This window comes from Oncorhynchus mykiss, chromosome 20, assembly GCF_057628025.1.
Source record: "Oncorhynchus mykiss isolate SJ-2025 chromosome 20, ASM5762802v1, whole genome shotgun sequence".
NCBI lineage: Eukaryota > Metazoa > Chordata > Actinopteri > Salmoniformes > Salmonidae > Oncorhynchus > Oncorhynchus mykiss.
Genome location: NC_143041.1, coordinates 50,197,812 through 50,218,025, shown reverse-complemented (window position 1 = coordinate 50,218,025; position 20,214 = coordinate 50,197,812). Strand labels below are relative to the sequence as shown.

The 20,214-nt window shown below is 43.8% G+C and overlaps 1 protein-coding gene across 4 annotated transcripts in view; it reads left to right on the top strand.

Moving 5' to 3' along the window:
* LOC110499572 (striatin) overlaps nucleotides 1-20,214 on the top strand; it is a 59,977-nt gene that overhangs the window by 25,146 nt on the left and 14,617 nt on the right. For 3 of the 4 annotated variants that reach the window (XR_016489257.1, XM_036956443.2, XM_090211959.1), the window contains 6 exons: nucleotides 4,665-4,738; nucleotides 10,483-10,561; nucleotides 14,626-14,766; nucleotides 15,308-15,455; nucleotides 15,757-15,916; nucleotides 18,958-19,068. Coding sequence is in view for 3 of the 4 variants with exons in the window: in XM_036956443.2 (XP_036812338.2) it covers nucleotides 4,665-4,738; nucleotides 10,483-10,561; nucleotides 14,626-14,766; nucleotides 15,308-15,455; nucleotides 15,757-15,916; nucleotides 18,958-19,068 (713 nt within the window). In the remaining variant the exon portion in view is untranslated. The remainder of the gene's footprint in view (nucleotides 1-4,664; nucleotides 4,739-10,482; nucleotides 10,562-14,625; nucleotides 14,767-15,307; nucleotides 15,456-15,756; nucleotides 15,917-18,957; nucleotides 19,069-20,214) is intronic. The other variant, XM_036956444.2, reaches the window with a different exon arrangement.

The following is a 20,214-nucleotide window of genomic DNA, read 5'->3' as shown; positions in this document are numbered from 1 at the left end:
GATGATGAATAAATACAGGTAGCCTGCTGCAGATCCTTAATAATGATGAATAAATACAGGCAGCCTGCTGCAGATCCTTGATGATGATGATGATGAATAAATACAGGCAGCCTGCAGCAGATCCTTAATGATGATGATGATGAATAAATACAGGTAGCCTGCTGCAGATCCTTAATAATGATAAATAAATACAGGCAGCCTGCTGCAGATCCTTAATGATGATGATGAATAAATACAGGCAGCCTGCTGCAGATCCTTGATGATGATGATGAATAAATACAGGCAGCCTGCTGCAGATCCTTAATGATGATGAATAAATACAGGCAGCCTGCTGCAGATCCTTAATGATGATGATGAATAAATACAGGCAGCCTGCTGCAGATCCTTGATGATGATGATGAATAAATACAGGCAGCCTGCTGCAGATCCTTAATGATGATGAATAAATACAGGCAGCCTGCTGCAGATCCTTAATGATGATGATGAATAAATACAGGTAGCCTGCTGCAGATCCTTGATGATGATTAATAAATACAGGCAGCCTGCTGCAGATCCTTGATGATGATAAATAAATACAGGTAGCCTGCTGCAGATCCTTAATGATGATGATGAATAAATACAGGTAGCCTGCAGCAGATCCTTGAAGATGATTAATAAATACAGGCAGCCTGCTGCAGATCCTTAATGATGATGATGAAGATGATGATGATGAATAAATACAGGCAGCCTGCTGCAGATCTGTTATTCAATGTGTTTCTAATAGCAGTAAGGACTATCTGTTATTCAATGTGTTTCTATGGGCTAATAGCAGTAAGGACTATCTGTTACTCAATGTGTTTCTATTGGCTAATAGCAGTAAGGACTATCTGTTATTCAATGTGTTTCTATGGGCTAATAGCAGTAAGGACTATCTGTTATTCAATGTGTTTCTATTGGCTAATAGCAGTAAGGACTATCTGTTATTCAATGTGTTTCTATGGGCTAATAGCACTAAGGACTATCTGTTATTCAATGTGTTTCTATGGGCTAATAGCAGTAAGGACTATCTGTTATTCAATGTGTTTCTAATAGCAGTAAGGACTATCTGTTATTCAATGTGTTTCTATGGGCTAATAGCAGTAAGGACTATCTGTTACTCAATGTGTTTCTATGGGATAATAGCAGTAAGGACTATCTGTTACTCAATGTGTTTCTAATAGCAGTAAGGACTATCTGTTATTCAATGTGTTTCTATGGGCTAATAGCAGTAAGGACTATCTGTTATTCACTGTGTTTCTATTGGCTAATAGCAGTAAGGACTATCTGTTATACAATGTGTTTCTATTGGCTAATAGCAGTAAGGACTATCTGTTATACAATGTGTTTCTATTGGCTAATAGCAGTAAGGACTATCTGTTATTCAATGTGTTTCTATTGGCTAATAGCAGTAAGGACTATCTGTTATTCAATGTGTTTCTATTGGCTAATAGCAGTAAGGACTATCTGTTATTCAATGTGTTTCTAATAGCAGTAAGGACTATCTGTTATTCAATGTGTTTCTATGGGCTAATAGCAGTAAGGACTATCTGTTATTCAATGTGTTTCTAATAGCAGTAAGGACTATCTGTTATTCAATGTGTTTCTATGGGCTAATAGCAGTAAGGACTATCTGTTATTCAATGTGTTTCTATGGGCTAATAGCAGTAAGGACTATCTGTTATTCAATGTGTTTCTATGGGCTAATAGCAGTAAGGACTATCTGTTATTCAATGTGTTTCTATGGGCTATTAGCAGTAAGGACTATCTGTTATTCAATGTGTTTCTATGGGCTAATAGCAGTAAGGACTATCTGTTATTCAATGTGTTTCTATTGGCTAATAGCAGTAAGGACTATCTGTTATTCAATGTGTTTCTATGGGCTAATAGCAGTAAGGACTATCTGTTATTCAATGTGTTTCTATGGGCTAATAGCAGTAAGGACTATCTGTTATTCAATGTGTTTCTATTGGCTAATAGCAGTAAGGACTATCTGTTATTCAATGTGTTCCTATGGGCTAATAGCAGTAAGGACTATCTGTTATTCAATGTGTTTCTAATAGCAGTAAGGACTATCTGTTATTCAATGTGTTTCTATGGGATAATAGCACTAAGGACTATCTGTTATTCAATGTGTTTCTATGGGATAATAGCAGTAAGGACTATCTGTTATTCAATGTGTTTCTATGGGATAATAGCACTAAGGACTATCTGTTATTCAATGTGTTTCTATGGGATAATAGCAGTAAGGACTATCTGTTATTCAATGTGTTTCTATGGGCTAACAGCAGTAAGGACTATCTGTTATTCAATGTGTTTCTATTGGCTAATAGCAGTAAGGACTATATGTTATTCAATGTGTTTCTAATAGCAGTAAGGACTATCTGTTATTCAATGTGTTTCTATGGGCTAATAGCAGTAAGGACTATCTGTTATTCAATGTGTTTCTATGGGATAATAGCACTAAGGACTATCTGTTATACAATGTGTTTCTATTGGCTAATAGCAGTAAGGACTATCTGTTATTCAATGTGTTTCTATGGGATAATAGCACTAAGGACTATCTGTTATACAATGTGTTTCTATTGGCTAATAGCAGTAAGGACTATCTGTTATTCAATGTGTTTCTATTGGCTAATAGCAGTAAGGACTATCTGTTATTCAATGTGTTTCTATGGGCTAATAGCAGTAAGGATTATCTGTTATTCAATGTGTTTCTATGGGATAATAGCAGTAAGGACTATCTGTTATTCAATATGTTTCTATGGGCTAATAGCAGTAAGGACTATCTGTTATTCAATGTGTTTCTATGGGCTAATAGCAGTAAGGACTATCTGTTATTCAATGTGTTTCTATTGGCTAATAGCAGTAAGGACTATCTGTTATTCAATATGTTTCTATGGGCTAATAGCAGTAAGGACTATCTGTTATTCAATGTGTTTCTATGGGATAATAGCACTAAGGACTATCTGTTATACAATGTGTTTCTATTGGCTAATAGCAGTAAGGACTATCTGTTATTCAATGTGTTTCTATTGGCTAATAGCAGTAAGGACTATCTGTTATTCAATGTGTTTCTATGGGATAATAGCAGTAAGGACTATCTGTTATTCAATGTGTTTCTAATAGCAGTAAGGACTATCTGTTATTCAATGTGTTTCTATGGGATAATAGCACTAAGGACTATCTGTTATACAATGTGTTTCTATTGGCTAATAGCAGTAAGGACTATCTGTTATTCAATGTGTTTCTATTGGCTAATAGCAGTAAGGACTATCTGTTATTCAATGTGTTTCTATGGGCTAATAGCAGTAAGGACTATCTGTTATTCAATGTGTTTCTATGGGCTAATAGCAGTAAGGACTATCTGTTATTCAATATGTTTCTATGGGCTAATAGCAGTAAGGACTATCTGTTATTCAATGTGTTTCTAATAGCAGTAAGGACTATCTGTTATTCAATGTGTTTCTATGGGCTAATAGCAGTAAGGACTATCTATTATTCAATGTGTTTCTATGGGCTAATAGCAGTAAGGACTATCTGTTATTCAATGTGTTTCTAATAGCAGTAAGGACTATCTGTCAGGAATATCTATCAGGAATATTCTGGTTAGTTAACAGGAAGGTTCTGGTTAGTTAACAGGAATATTCTGGTTAGTTAACAGGAATATTCTGGTTAGTTAACAGGGATGTTCTGGTTAGTTAACAGGAATGTTCTGGTTAGTTAACAGGAATGTTCTGGTTAGTTAACAGGAATGCGGTGGCAAGTTAACAGGAATGTTGTGGTTAGTTAACAGGAATGTTCTGGTTAGTTAACAGGAATGCTCTGGTTAGTTAACAGGAATGTTCTGGTTAGTTAACAGGAATGTTCTGGCTAGTTAACAGGAATATTCTGGCTAGTTAACAGGAATGTTCTGGTTAGTTAACAGGAATGTTCTGGTTAGTTAACAGGAATGCTCTGGTTAGTTAACAGGAATGCTCTGGTTAGTTAACAGGAATATTCTGGCTAGTTAACAGGAATATTCTGGTTAGTTAACAGGAATGTTCTGGCTAGTTAACAGGAATGTCCTGGCTAGTTAACAGGAATGTTTTTTCTAGTTATCAGGAATGCACTGGCTAGTTAACAGGAATGTTCTGGCTAGTTAACAGGAATGTTCTGGCTAGTTAACAGGAATGCACTGGCTAGTTAACAGGAATGCTCTGGTTAGTTAACAGGAATGCACTGGCTAGTTAACAGGAATGCTGTGGTTAGTTAACAGGAATGTTCTGGTTAGTTAACAGGAATATTCTGGCTAGTTAACAGGAATATTCTGGTTAGTTAACAGGAATATTCTGGTTAGTTAACAGGAATATTCTGGCTAGTTAACAGGAATTTTCTGGTTAGTTAACAGGAATATTCTGGTTAGTTAACAGGAATTAACTGGCTAGTTAACAGGAATGTTCTGGCTAGTTAACAGGAATGAACTGGCTAGTTAACAGGAATGTTCTGGCTAGTTAACAGGAATGTTCTGGCTAGTTAACAGGAATTCGCTGACTAGTTAACAGGAACTGTGATCCCAAGTTATTATACTGATTGAAGTGCGGACAATGTTTCTCTGTCGATCTTAATCATCAGCATCTTTGAACAGTTGTTTCTGCTTTCTCTTCCAGGTCCAAGTACCACAAGTTAAAATATGGAACGGAGTTGAACCAAGGAGACGTGAAACCTCCCAGCTATGACTACGGTAGGACAACTTACACACGACCCTCTTCTTCTATGGCGGTACTAAATCCTAGAGAATGCAGCATTCACATACCTGAATCCTGTCTGGCTGTGTAGACTTTTACACATGTCTTATCCAATAGTTTCACCATGTATGTGTACCAACACTCTCTCTGATGGTCTCCATGTTCTGATTCCCTCCTGTCTTTAGGGATGTGTCCTATTGGTCTCCATGTTCTGATTCCCTCCTGTCTTTAGGGATGTGTCCTCCTCATCATTCATCATCTTTATTCATAAGATACAGCCTGTTCTGTCTGTTCAAAGCATCAGCTCTCTGGAAGTGTTGATGAACCGGAGAGGTGTCGGGGTGTGTGTGTGTCGGGGTGTGTGTGTGTCGGGGTGTGTGTGTGTCGGGGTGTGTGTGTGTCGGGGTGTGTGTGTCGTGGTGTGCGTGTTCATGTGCCTAAATTAGGCACGTCTCTCTCTTCTCCTCTCCCCTCTCTCCTAAATTACCAAGTAGGGATGCACCGATATTACATTTTTGGCCGATACCGATATCCGATATTTTCCTTGACAAAATTAAACCAATATCGATTTATAAAAAAATGTTGCGGCCTGTTAAGCATTCTAGTATAGTTAACACACACACACACATGCACGCAGCGGTCTAAGGCACTGCATCTCAGTGCAAGAGGCGTCACTACAGTCCCTGGTTTGAAACCAGGCTGTATCACATCCGGCCGTGATTGGGAGTCCCATAGGGCGGCACACAATTGGCCCAACGTCGTCCGGGGTAGGCCGTCATTGTAAATAAGAATTTGTTCTTAACTGACTTGTTACATAAAGGTTACACACTCACACCACACTGACCAAAAAGTTATTTTGTTTCCATTTACGTATGTCCCCATTACCAGTGAAACATCATCAAAAAAAATTTCTTTCACTTACTTGCTGTGCTGTTTTGTTGTTCAGTCGTTTCGTTCTCAACCAGGATTTCATCATACATGTCAAACAGTGATGTTTCAGCTCTCTGTCCGTGTCCTCTCTTCCTCTGCACTGTCACTGTGTCCGTTTCCATCTTGTCCATCCATGTCTGTCCGTGGTCTCTCTTCCTCTTCACTGTCACTGTGTCCGTTTCCATCTTGTCCAGCCATGTCTGTCCGTGGCCTCTCTTCCTCTGCACTGTCATTGTGTCCGTTTCCATCTTGTCCAGCCATGTCTGTCCGTGGCCTCTCTTCCTCGGTACGCACTGTCACTGTGTCCGTTTCCATCTTGTCCAGCCATGTCTGTCCGTGGCCTCTCTTCCTCTTCACTGTCACTGTGTCCGTTTCCTTCTTGTCCAGCCATGTCTGTCCGTGGCCTCTCTTCCTTGGTGCACACTGTCACTGTGTCCGTTTCCATCTTGTCCAGCCATGTCTGTCCGTGGCCTCTCTTCCTCGGTACGCACCGTCACTGTGTCCGTTTCCTTATTGTCCAGTTGAGTAAAGAGGCTCAGAGAGAATGCCTGTTAAAGAAGTAGTGGTCCTTGTACCTAACATCGAGCATGGTGGTGACACAGTAAAGAGGCTCAGAGAGAATGCCTGTTAAAGAAGTAGCAGTCCTTGTACCTAACATCGAGCATGGTGGTGACACAGTAAAGAGAGAATGCCTATTAAAGAAGTAGTGGTCCTTGTACCTAGCATCGAGCATGGTGGTGACACAGTAAAGAGAGAATGTCTGTTAAAGAAGTAGTGGTCCTTGTACCTAACATCGAGCATGGTGGTGACACAGTAAAGAGGCTCAGAGAGAATGCCTGTTAAAGAAGTAGCGGGTCTTGTACCTAGCATCGAGCATGGTGACGACACAGTAAAGAGGCTCAGAGAGAATGCCTGTTAAAGAAGTAGCGGTCCTTGTACCTAGCATCTAGCATGGTGGCAACACAGTAAAGAGAGAATGCCTGTTAAAGAAGTAGCGGTCCTTGTACCTAGCATCGAGCATGGTGGCAACACAGTAAAGAGAGAATGCCTGTTAAAGAAGTAGCGGTCCTTGTACCTAACATCTAGCATGGTGGCGACACAGTAAAGAGAGAATGCCTGTTAAAGAAGTAGCGGTCCTTGTACCTAGCATCGAGCATGGTGGAGACACAGTAAAGAGGCTCAGAGAGAATGCCTGTTAAAGAAGTAGTGGTCCTTGTACCTAACATCGAGCATGGTGGTGACACAGTAAAGAGGCTTAGAGAGAATGCCTGTTAAAGAAGTAGCGGTCCTTGTACCTAGCATTGAACATGGTGGCGACACAGTAAAGAGAGAATGCCTGTTAAAGAAGTAGCGGTCCTTGTACCTAGCATCGAGCATGGTGGCAACACAGTAAAGAGAGAATGCCTGTTAAAGAAGTAGCGGTCCTTGTACCTAACATCGAGCATGGTGGTGACACAGTAAAGAGAGAATGCCTGTTAAAGAAGTAGAGGTCCTTGTACCTAACATCGAGCATGGTGGCGACCCAGTAAAGAGGCTCAGATAGAATGCCTGTTAAAGAAGTAGCGGTCCTTGTACCTAGCATCGAGCATGGTGGAGACACAGTAAAGAGAGAATGCCTGTTAAAGAAGTAGCGGTCCTTGTACCTAACATCGAGCATGGTGGTGACACAGTAAAGAGAGAATGTCTGTTAAAGAAGTAGCGGTCCTTGTACCTAGCATCCAGCATGGTGGTGACACAGTAAAGAGGCTCAGAGAGAATGCCTGTTAAAGAAGTAGCGGTCATTGTACCTAGCATGGAGCATGGTGGTGACACAGTAAAGAGAGAATGCCTGTTAAAGAAGTAGCGGTCCTTGTACCTAGCATCCAGCATGGTGGTGACACAGTAAAGAGGCTTAGAGAGAATGCCTGTTAAAGAAGTAGTGGTCCTTGTACCTAACATCGAGCATGGTGGTGACACAGTAAAGAGGCTCAGAGAGAATGCCTGTTAAAGAAGTAGCGGTCCTTGTACCTAACATCGAGCATGGTGGCAACACAGTAAAGAGAGAATGTCTGTTAAAGAAGTAGCGGTCCTTGTACCTAGCATCGAGCATGATGGCGACACAGTAAAGAGGCTCAGATAGAATGCCTGTTAAAGAAGTAGCGGTCCTTGTACCTAGCATGGAGCAGGGTGGCGACACAGTAAAGAGAGAATGCCTGTTAAAGAAGTAGTGGTCCTTGTACCTAGCATCGAGCATGGTGGTGACACAGTAAAGAGGCTCAGATAGAATGCCTGTTCAAGAAGTAGCAGTCCTTGTACCTAGCATCTAGCATGGTGGAGACACAGTAAAGAGAGAATGCCTGTTAAAGAAGTAGTGGTCCTTGTACCTAGCATCGAGCATGGTGGCGACACAGTAAAGAGAGAATGCCTGTTAAAGAAGTAGCAGTCCTTGTACCTAACATCGAGCATGGTGGAGACACAGTAAAGAGGCTCAGAGAGAATGCCTGTTAAAGAAGTAGCGGTCCTTGTACCTAGCATCGAGCATGGTGGTGACACAGTAAAGAGGCTCAGAGAGAATGCCTGTTAAAGAAGTAGCGGTCCTTGTACCTAGCATCGAACATGGTGGAGACACAGTAAAGAGAGAATGCCTGTTAAAGAAGTAGCGGTCCTTGTACCTAGCATCGAGCATGGTGGCAACACAGTAAAGAGAGAATGCCTGTTAAAGAAGTAGCGGTCCTTGTACCTAGCATCGAGCATGGTGGAGACACAGTAAAGAGAGAATGCCTGTTAAAGAAGTAGTGGTCCTTGTACCTAGCATCGAGCATGGTGGAGACACAGTAAAGAGAGAATGCCTGTTAAAGAAGTAGTGGTCCTTGTACCTAGCATCGAGCATGGTGGAGACACAGTAAAGAGAGAATGCCTGTTAAAGAAGTAGCGGTCCTTGTACCTAGCATCGAGCATGGTGGTGACACAGTAAAGAGAGAATGCCTGTTAAAGAAGTAGCGGTCCTTGTACCTAGCATCGAGCATGGTGGTGACACAGTAAAGAGAGAATGCCTGTTAAAGAAGTAGCGGTCCTTGTACCTAGCATCGAGCATGGTGGTGACACAGTAAAGAGGCTCAGAGAGAATGCCTGTTAAAGAAGTAGCGGTCCTTGTACCTAACATCGAGCATGGTGGCGACACAGTAAAGAGAGAATGCCTGTTAAAGAAGTAGCGGTCCTTGTACCTAGCATGGAGCATGGTGGTGACACAGTAAAGAGAGAATGCCTGTTAAAGAAGTAGCGGTCCTTAGTGCTGCCGCTAAAACCTTAGTGCTGCCCGCTAACACCTTAGTGCTGCCCGCTAACACCTTAGTGCTGCCCGCTAACACCTTAGTGCTGCCCGCTAACACCTTAGTGCTACCGCTAACACCTTAGCGCCACCCGCTAACACCTTAACACTGCCGCTAACACCTTAGCGCCGCCCGCTAACACCTTAACACTGCCGCTAACACCTTAGTGCTGGGCCTTAATGGAAGTTCCCCTACATGGAGAAGTCTCTCTGGCTTCTACTTGAATGTCTATACCCATGGAACGGCTCTAATGAACTCATGATAAGAAGCCATAGATGAAACAGGCTTCTAAGAAGAATAAGACCACGATGTACAGTGGAGTTGTGTTGTGGTTGATGTTTCTCTCTCACTGTGTGATGTTGTGGTTGATGTTTCTCTCTCACTTTGTGATGTTGGGGTTGATGTTTCTGTCACTGTGTGATGTTGTGGTTGATGTTTCTCTCACTGTGTGATGTTGTGGTTGATGTTTCTGTCACTGTGTGATGTTGTGGTTGATGTTTCTCTCACTGTGTGATGTTGTGGTTGATGTTTCTCTCTCACTGTGTGATGTTGGGGTTGATGTTTCTCTCTCACTGTGTGATGTTGTGGTTGATGTTTCTGTCACTGTGTGATGTTGTGGTTGATGTTTCTGTCACTGTGTGATGTTGTGGTTGATGTTTCTCTCTCACTGTGTGATGTTGTGGTTGATGTTTCTGTCACTGTGTGATGTTGTGGTTGATGTTTCTGTCACTGTGTGATGTTGTGGTTGATGTTTCTGTCACTGTGTGATGTTGTGGTTGATGTTTCTGTCACTGTGTGATGTTGTGGTTGATGTTTCTCTCTCACTGTGTGATGTTGGGGTTGATGTTTCTGTCACTGTGTGATGTTGTGGTTGATGTTTCTGTCACTGTGTGATGTTGTGGTTGATGTTTCTGTCACTGTGTGATGTTGGGGTTGATGTTTCTGTCACTGTGTGATGTTGTGGTTGATGTTTCTGTCACTGTGTGATGTTGTGGTTGATGTTTCTGTCACTGTGTGATGTTGTGGTTGATGTTTCTGTCACTGTGTGATGTTGTGGTTGATGTTTCTCTCTCACTGTGTGATGTTGTGGTTGATGTTTCTGTCACTGTGTGATGTTGTGGTTGATGTTTCTGTCACTGTGTGATGTTGTGGTTGATGTTTCTCTCTCACTGTGTGATGTTGTGGTTGATGTTTCTCTCTCACTGTGTGATGTTGTGGTTGATGTTTCTCTCTCACTGTGTGATGTTGGGGTTGATGTTTCTGTCACTGTGTGATGTTGTGGTTGATGTTTATGTCACTGTGTGATGTTGGGGTTGATGTTTCTGTCACTGTGTGATGCTGTGGTTGATGTTTCTGTCACTGTGTGATATTGGGGTTGATGTTTCTGTCACTGTGTGATGTTGTGTTGGGGTTGATGTTTCTGTCACTGTGTGATGTTGTGTTGTGGTTGATGTTTATGTGATAGTTGCTCAGCATGTTTCTCTGTGTTTCTCTGTCCACAGACGAGGTGATTGAGAATGAGACTCCTGGGTCCTTGAACAACCAGTTGTCCTGGAAACAAGGCCGTCAGCTCCTCAGACAGTGAGTTACTTACTATACCATACCACTAACCCTGGAAACAAGGTCATCATTCATCAGGTCAACATTCATAAGACTGCAGGGCCAGACGGATTACCAAGACTTGTACTCTAAGCATGCGCTGACCAACTAGCAAGTGTCTTCACTGACATTTCCAACCTCTCCCTGTCCGAGTCTTTAATACCAACAAGCAGACCACCATAGTCCCTTTGCCCAAGAACATCAAGATAACCTGCCTAAATGACTACCGACCCGTAGCACTCACGTCTGTAGCCATGAAGTGCGTTGAAAGGCTGGTCATAGCTCACATCAACACCATTATCCCAGAAACCCTAGGCCCACTCCAATTTGCATACTGCCCCAACAGATCCACAGATGATGCTGTCTCTTTTGCGCTCCACACTGCCCTTTCCCACCTGGACAAAAGGAACACCTATGTTAGAATGCTATTCATTGACAACAGCTCAGCGTTCAACACCATAGTGCCCACAAAACTCATCACTAAGCTAAAGACCCTGGGACTAAACACCTCCCTCTGCAACTGGATCCTGGACTTCCTTACGGGCTGCCCCCAGGTGGTAAGGGTAGGTAACAACACATCCGCCATGCTGATCCTCAACACAGGGGCCCCTCAGGGGTGCGTGCTCAGCCCCCTCCTGTACTACCTGTTCACTCATGACTGCACGACTCCAACACCATCATTAAATTTGCCGATGACACAACAGCGAGACAGCCTATAGGGAGGAGGTCAGAGACCTGGCCGTGTGGTGCCAGGACAACAACCTCTCCCTCAACATGATCAAGACAAAGGAGATGATTGTGGTCTACAGAAAAAGGAGGGCCGAGCACGCCCCCCTTCTCAAGGGCTGTAGTGGAGCAGGTTGAGCATTTCAAGTTCCTTAGTGTCCACATCACCAACAAACTAACATGGTCCAAACACACCAAGACACTCATGAAGAGGTTACGACAAAACCAATTCCCCCTCAGGAGACTGAAAAGATTTGGCATGGGTCCTTAGATCCTCAAAAGGTTCTACAGCTGCACCATCGAGAGCATCCTAACGGGTTGCATCACTACCTGGTATGGCAACCGCTCGGCATCCGACCGCAAGGCACTACAGAGCGTAGTGCGTACGACCCAGTACATCACTGGGGCCAAGCTTCCTGCCATCCAGGACCTCTATTCCAGGCGGTGTCAGAGGAAGGCCCTAAAAATTGTCAAAGACTCCAGCCACCCTAATCATAGACTGTTCTTTCTGCCTTTGCAGGGCAAGCGGTACCGGAGTGCCAAGTCTAGGTCCAAAAGGTTTCTAAACAGCTTCTACCCCCAAGCCATAAGACTCCTGAACATCTAACCAAATGGCTACCCAGACTATTTGCATTGCCCCCCTCCTCTCTCCACACCACTGCTATTCTCTGTTGTTATCTATGCAGAGTCACACAAATAACTCTATCTTCATGTACATATGACCTCAACTAACCAGTACCTCTGCACATTGACTCTGTACCGGTACCCCCTGTTTATATTGTTATTTTTTTACTACTGCTCTTTAATTACTTGTTACTTTTATCTCTTATCCATATTTTTTTTAAACTGCACTGTTGTATTCATCATTTCACTGTAAGGTCTACTACACCTGTTGTATTCAGCATTTCACTGTAAGGTCTACTACACCTGTTGTATTCAGCATTTCACTGTGAGGTCTACTACACCTGTTGTATTCAGCATTTCACTGTAAGGTCTACTACACCTGTTGTATTCATCATTTCACTGTAAGGTCTACTACACCTGTTGTATTCAGCATTTCACTGTAAGGTCTACTACACCTGTTGTATTCAGCATTTCACTGTGAGGTCTACTACACCTGTTGTATTCAGCATTTCACTGTAAGGTCTACTACACCTGTTGTATTCAGCATTTCACTGTAAGGTCTACTACACCTGTTGTATTCAGCCTTTCACTGTAAGGTCTACTACACCTGTTGTATTCAGCATTTCACTGTGAGGTCTACTACACCTGTTGTATTCAGCATTTCACTGTCAGGTCTACTACACCTGTTGTATTCAGCATTTCACTGTGAGGTCTACTACACCTGTTGTATTCAGCATTTCACTGTAAGGTCTACTACACCTGTTGTATTCAGCATTTCACTGTCAGGTCTACTACACCTGTTGTATTCAGCATTTCACTGTGAGGTCTACTACACCTGTTGTATTCAGCATTTCACTGTCAGGTCTACTACACCTGTTGTATTCAGCATTTCACTGTGAGGTCTACTACACCTGTTGTATTCAGCATTTCACTGTAAGGTCTACTACACCTGTTGTATTCAGCATTTCACTGTAAGGTCTACTACACCTGTTGTATTCAGCATTTCACTGTAAGGTCTACTACACCTGTTGTATTCAGCATTTCACTGTAAGGTCTACTACACCTGTTGTATTCAGCATTTCACTGTAAGGTCTACTACACCTGTTGTATTCAGCATTTCACTGTAAGGTCTACTACACCTGTTGTATTCAGCATTTCACTGTAAGGTCTACTACACTTGTTGTATTCAGCATTTCACTGTGAGGTCTACTACACCTCTTGTATTCAGCATTTCACTGTAAGGTCTACTACACCTGTTGTATTCAGCAGTATATTTTGATTTGACTAGCAGACAGACAGACAGACAGACAGACAGACAGACAGACAGACAGACAGACATACACTGTTGTTATTGTAGTAACTCATTACAGAGTGCCAGTTTACTAGCTGTCTTCAACACAGCTGAGATGGTTATGTGTTAGAGGACACCAGTCTAATGATGCTGGTTGTCTGTCTTCAACACAGCTGAGATGGTTATGTGTTAGAGGACACCAGTCTAATGATGCTGGTTGTCTGTCTTCAACACAGCTGAGATGGTTATGTGTTAGAGGACACCAGTCTAATGATGCTGGTTGTCTGTCTTCAACACAGCTGAGATGGTTATGTGTTAGAGGACACCAGTCTAATGATGCTGGTTGTCTGTCTTCAACACAGCTGAGATGGTTATGTGTTAGAGGACACCAGTCTAATGATGCTGGTTGTCTGTCTTCAACACAGCTGAGATGGTTATGTGTTAGAGGACACCAGTCTAATGATGCTGGTTGTCTGTCTTCAACACAGCTGAGATGGTTATGCGTTAGAGGACACCAGTGTAATGATGCTGGTTGTCTGTCTTCAACACAGCTGAGATGGTTATGTGTTAGAGGACACCAGTCTAATGATGCTGGTTGTCTGTCTTCAACACAGCTGAGATGGTTATGTGTTAGAGGACACCAGTCTAATGATGCTGGTTGTCTGTCTTCAACACAGCTGAGATGGTTATGTGTTAGAGGACACCAGTCTAATGATGCTGGTTGTCTGTCTTCAACACAGCTGAGATGGTTATGTGTTAGAGGACACCAGTCTAATGATGCTGGTTGTCTGTCTTCAACACAGCTGAGATGGTTATGCGTTAGAGGACACCAGTGTAATGATGCTGGTTGTCTGTCTTCAACACAGCTGAGATGGTTATGTGTTAGAGGACACCAGTCTAATGATGCTGGTTGTCTGTCTTCAACACAGCTGAGATGGTTATGTGTTAGAGGACACCAGTCTAATGATGCTGGTTGTCTGTCTTCAACACAGCTGAGATGGTTATGTGTTAGAGGACACCAGTCTAATGATGCTGGTTGTCTGTCTTCAACACAGCTGAGATGGTTATGTGTTAGAGGACACCAGTGTAATGATGCTGGTTGTCTGTCTTCAACACAGCTGAGATGGTTATGTGTTAGAGGACACCAGTCTAATGATGCTGGTTGTCTGTCTTTCTCTCTGTCAGCAGGTTTGATTGGAGGAAATATAAATCTATAATATAAATATATATGTCCTGATTTAAAGGAGATCTTCACCAGACCCGAAGGCTCTGTCTCCTCTCCTGTGTCATGTTGTGTGCATCTTTCTCTCCCCGCAGTCTGACTCAACTGACAGTAGTGGGAGGCGTAGGGACAAGCTCCTCCTGGGACTAAAAAACACTCACACAGCCTGTCTAATTTGTCCAGGTATCTCCAGGAGGTGGGTTACGCAGACACCATCCTGGATGTGAAGTCTCGCAGGGTACAAACCCTGCTGTGTCTGGCCGGAGACGGAGGGGGCCCTGTGGAGAGGACGGCCAACGGAACAGACACCCGCACCAGAGGAGGGTAAGTTAACACACCTCACTGTCAATACACACACAGGATGGTGCCCCCGCAGGATGGTACCCCCGCAGGATGGTGCCCCCGCAGGATGGTGCCCCCGCAGGATGGTGCCCCCGCAGGATGGTGCCCCCGCAGGATGGTGCCCCCGCAGGATGGTGCCCCCGCAGGATGGTGCCCCCGCAGGATGGTGCCCCCACAGGATGGTGCCAATGATAGCATTACTAGAAGGGAGAAAATACCTCAGACCAATAATAGAATTCTAGTCATTCTATTTCTATGGCCCCAACCTAGAGAAACGGATATGTAAGATGGAGAGGTCAAGATGGTGGATCAGGCTGGCCCCAACCTAAAAAACTGCCTTGATATTGTTAGGACAGCTAGGTCCGTGTTGCCTCTGGAAGAGTGAACCACTGTGTGTGTGTGTGTGTGTGTGTGTGTGTGTGTGTGTGTGTGTGTGTGTGTGTGTGTGTGTGTGTGTGTGTGTGTGTGTGTGTGTGTGTGTGTGTGTGTGTGTGTGTGTGTGTGTGTGTGTGTGAGTGAGCAGGAAGACAGAGCAATCTGAGTCCAGTGTTGTGCAGGAGGCCTTCAGGTTCATAGAAAGCTCTGCAGCTGACTACAGTGATGAAGATGATGATGAAGACGGTTCAGGGAATGACAGGACTATCATGGAACGGACAGGACCTACAGGGACGGTAAGGTGCACACACACACACACACAGATATGCATCACACACACACAGACATGCATCACACACACACAGATATGCATCACACACACACACAGACATGCATCACACACACACACAGATATGCATCACACACACACACAGACATGCATCAGACACACACAGACAAACGCTTAGCTAAATCGTTTTCCTTCTGAAGTTCATGATAATATCAGTCAATTAACAGAACTGATCTGACAATATCAGAATGGATTTCTGTCTGCTGGCAGTCACAATATGCCTCAATGTCCCTGTCTCTGCCCCTTAGATAGTGAGGAAGAAGCCATCATCTGCCCTGTCCACCAGTATGGACACAAGTGAGGACCCAGACACTGAGGATGCACTGAAGGGCTTTGACTTCCTGTCTAGTCCAGATGATATGGACACATCACCTGAGTCCCGCAGCGCAGGGAACGGGACCAACTGGGGTGAGTTACACAAGTAAATAAACAAGGTTAAAACCTGTCCCTCTGACTAAAATATTAGTACCCTGGTAGACTAGTGTTCAGGTCACTGTCAACCAACACCCTGGTAAACTAGTGTTCAGGTCACTGTCAACCAACACACTGGTAGACTGTAGTGTTCAGGTCACTGTCAACCAACACACTGGTAGACTGTAGTGTTCAGGTCACTGTCAACCAACACCCTGGTAGACTGTAGTGTTCAGGTCACTGTCAACCAACACACTGGTAGACTGTAGTGTTCAGGTCACTGTCAACCAACACCCTGGTAGACTGTAGTGTTCAGGTCACTGTCAACCAACACCCTGGTAGACTGTAGTGTTCAGGTCACTGTCAACCAACACCCTGGTAGACTGTAGTGTTCAGGTCACTGTCAACCAACACCCTGGTAGACTGTAGTGTTCAGGTCACTGTCAACCAACACCCTGGTAGACTGTAGTGTTCAGGTCACTGTCAACCAACACCCTGTTAGACTGTAGTGTTCAGGTCACTGTCAACCAACACCCTGGTAGACTGTAGTGTTCAGGTCACTGTCAACCAACACCCTGGTAGACTGTAGTGTTCAGGTCACTGTCAACCTGGTAGACTGTAGTGTTCAGGTCACTGTCAACCTGGGAGACTGTAGTGGTCAGGTCACTGTCAACCTGGTAGACTGTAGTGGTCAGGTCACTGTCAACCTGGTAGACTGTAGTGGTCAGGTCACTGTCAACCTGGTAGACTGTAGTGTTCAGGTCACTTTCAACCTGGTAGACTGTAGTGTTCAGGTCACTGTCAACCTGGTAGACTGTAGTGTTCAGGTCACTGTCAACCAACACCCTGGTAGACTAGTGTTCAGGTCACTGTCAACCAACACCCTGGTAGACTGTAGTGTTCAGGTCACTGTCAACCAACACCCTGGTAGACTAGTGTTCAGGTCACTGTCAACCAACACCCTGTTAGACTGTAGTGTTCAGGTCACTGTCAACCTGGTAGACTGTAGTGTTCAGGTCACTGTCAACCTGCTAGACTGTAGTGTTCAGGTCACTGTCAACCTGGTAGACTGTAGTGTTCAGGTCACTGTCAACCTGGTAGACTGTAGTGGTCAGGTCACTGTCAACCTGGTAGACTGTAGTGGTCAGGTCACTGTCAACCTGGTAGACTGTAGTGTTTTAAATGAATAACTGCAGATCACTTGTATTTACTACCTTAAATACCACATATTCATTATTTTACACACACTAACTATTATATAATTGATTGTTTCATTTCATGCCATTTTTCTGTTATTTTTCTCTGGTGTTTTTTGTTCAAACAGATTGCAGATTGTTGATAGAGATTTGATGTCCATCACCATAATCCACCAACTCATTACTTTAGACGTATTACTTGTCTCTACCCCTCTGTAGCCTGTCTCTACCCCTCTGTAGCCTGTCTCTACCCCTCTGTAGCCTGTCTGTACCCCTCTGTAGCCTGTCTCTACCCCTCTGTAGCCTGTCTGTACCCCTCTGTAGCCTGTCTCTACCCCTCTGTAGCCTGTCTCTACCCCTCTGTAGCCTGTCTCTACCCCTCTGTAGCCTGTCTCTACCCCTCTGTAGCCTGTCTGTACCCCTCTGTAGCCTGTCTCTACCCCTCTGTAGCCTGTCTGTACCCCTCTGTAGCCTGTCTCTACCCCTCTGTAGCCTGTCTCTACCCCTCTGTAGCCTGTCTCTACCCCTCTGTAGCCTGTCTCTACCCCTCTGTAGCCTGTCTCTACCCCTCTGTAGCCTGTCTCTACCCCTCTGTAGCCTGTCTCTACCCCTCTGTAGCCTGTCTTTTCCACCTCTGTGTTCAAATGTATTTATATAGCCCTTCGTACATCAGCTGGTATCTCAAAGTGTTGTACAGAAACCCAGCCTAAAACCCCAAACAGCAAGCAATGCAGGTGTAGAAGCACGGTGGCTAGGAAAAACTCCCTAGAAAGGCCAAAACCTAGGAAGAAACCTAGAGAGGAACCAGGCTATGTGGGGTGGCCAGTCCTCTTCTGGCTGTGCCGGGTAGAGATTATAACAAAACATGGTCAAGATGTTCAAATGTTCATAAATGACCAGCATGGTCAAATAATAATAATCACTGGCAGAACAGTTGAAACTGGAGCAGCAGCACAGCCAGGTGGACTGGGGACAGCAAGGAGTCATCATGTCAGGTAGTCCTGAGGCATGGTCCTAGGGCTCAGGTCCTCCGAAAGAGAGAATTAGAGAGAGCACACTTAAATTCACACATGACAAAGGATAGGACAGGAGAAGTACTCCAGATATAACTAACTGACCCTAGCCCCCCAACACATAAACTACTGCAGCATAAATACTGGAGGCAGAGACAGGAGGGGTCAGGAGACACTGTGGCCCCATCCGATGATACCCGATGATACAGGGCCAAACAGGAAGGATATAACCCCACCCACTTTGCCAAAGCACAGCCCCCACACCACTAGAGGGATATCTTCAACCACCAACTTACCATCCTGAGACAAGGCCGAGTATAGCCCACAAAGATCTCCTCCACGGCACAACCCAAGGGGGGGCGCCAACCCAGACAGGAAGATCACATCAGTGACTCAATGTTGGTCTTTGAAAGGAATTGACCATTTTGTCACATGCTTTGTGAACCATACAGTTTTTATTTTAACCAAAACCTGGAAAATGGATTAGAAAGATTGCAAGAAAGAAAGATTTATAAAAAGAAAGATCGAAAGATGGACAGAGTGGTTTTGGTTAAGGTTTGTCTCCACAGTGACTTGTCCATGTGGGGGGGGGGGGTCTCTGAGCTCCTTGTGACTCCTAAAGGTCTACACTCCTTGGGGTATTCTCCTTCCCTTTCAACTCCTTTATAACTATTTAAATAGTATCTGGGCTTAGTGGCTAGTTACTGGAGGGACTATCCAAGACCAGGGTAAATCCTCCTGGACAGTAGGAATTGGTTGCTGCTTCATTCCTGGTCATATCTAGATCCTGGACAGCCTCTCCTATCGCTCTGGTTTTGTCCCCCTGTAGAGGAGGAGCAGCAGACTGCCATGTCAGGGGCCTGGGACATGGACCAGGGTCTGATATCCAAACTCAAAGAGGAGTACAGGAAGGAACGCAAGGGGAAAAAAGTAGGGCAGAGTAAGTCCTCTCTCGATGCCTCCTCTTCCTCTTCTCTCTCTGTAGAGTAAAAGAAATATAAACAAAAGCCTTATATCAAGAACAAGCATCTTGTTCTTTTACTGTGGCTGCTCTTTCATAGCTCTGTCTTCAACTCTGTCTTCAACTCCCTTAATTCCATAACTCTGTATTCAACTCCCTTAATTCCATATCTCTGTCTTCAACTCTCTATATTCTGACTCTTTGTGTAAACATTGTCTGTGTATCTGTTTAGTTATTCCTTCATTTCCTTCAATGCTCCATTCTGTTCTGTCTCTAGTTTAGATATCCATTTGTTCACTGCTAGCTAGTGTATCATTCCCCATGTATATTATCATTGTCTGTCTTAATGCAGTCTATAGAACCTCTATTGGAGTTAGTCTGCAAGGAATCAAACCCTGACTGAATCATATTGCACTCAACATTCCCATCTTCTAGTAGAGTCTCATAGAAGACAAGGAATCAAACCCTGATTGAATCATATTGCACTCAACACACCCATCTTCTAGTAGAGTATTGTAGAAGACAAGGAATCAAACCCTGATTGAATCATATTGCACTCAACACACCCATCTTCTAGTAGAGTCTTATAGAAGACAAGGAATCAAGGAATCATATTGCACTCAACACACCCATCTTCTAGTAGAGTTTTTTTTATTTTATTTAAATTTCACCTTTATTTAACCAGGTAGGCTAGTTGAGAACAAGTTCTCATTTACAACTGCGACCTGGCCAAGATAAAGCATAGCAGTGTGAACAGACAACAACACAGAGTCTTATAGAAGACAAGGAATCAAACCCTGATTGTATCATATTGCACTCAACATTCCCATCTTCTCCTAGAGTCTCATAGATGTGACGGTTGGGCATAAACAGCACTTAGAATCAACTCTGCAACCTTGAAAGACGAGACTATTTAAGTTGATGTCATGATACAAAACAAGACCGATGCTCAGTCCCATTTTCCTACTTAAGTATCAGTCTCTATCCTCTCTCCATTTGACATTATTCTGTCCAGATTCATCCTCTGATCACTACAGCCTGTCGCCATTCTTTTCTTTCCAAAATCTTTCTTGCACTTTTTTTTGTCAAATTCTATTTTGTTCATTTTTTGATGTTCGTGTGGTG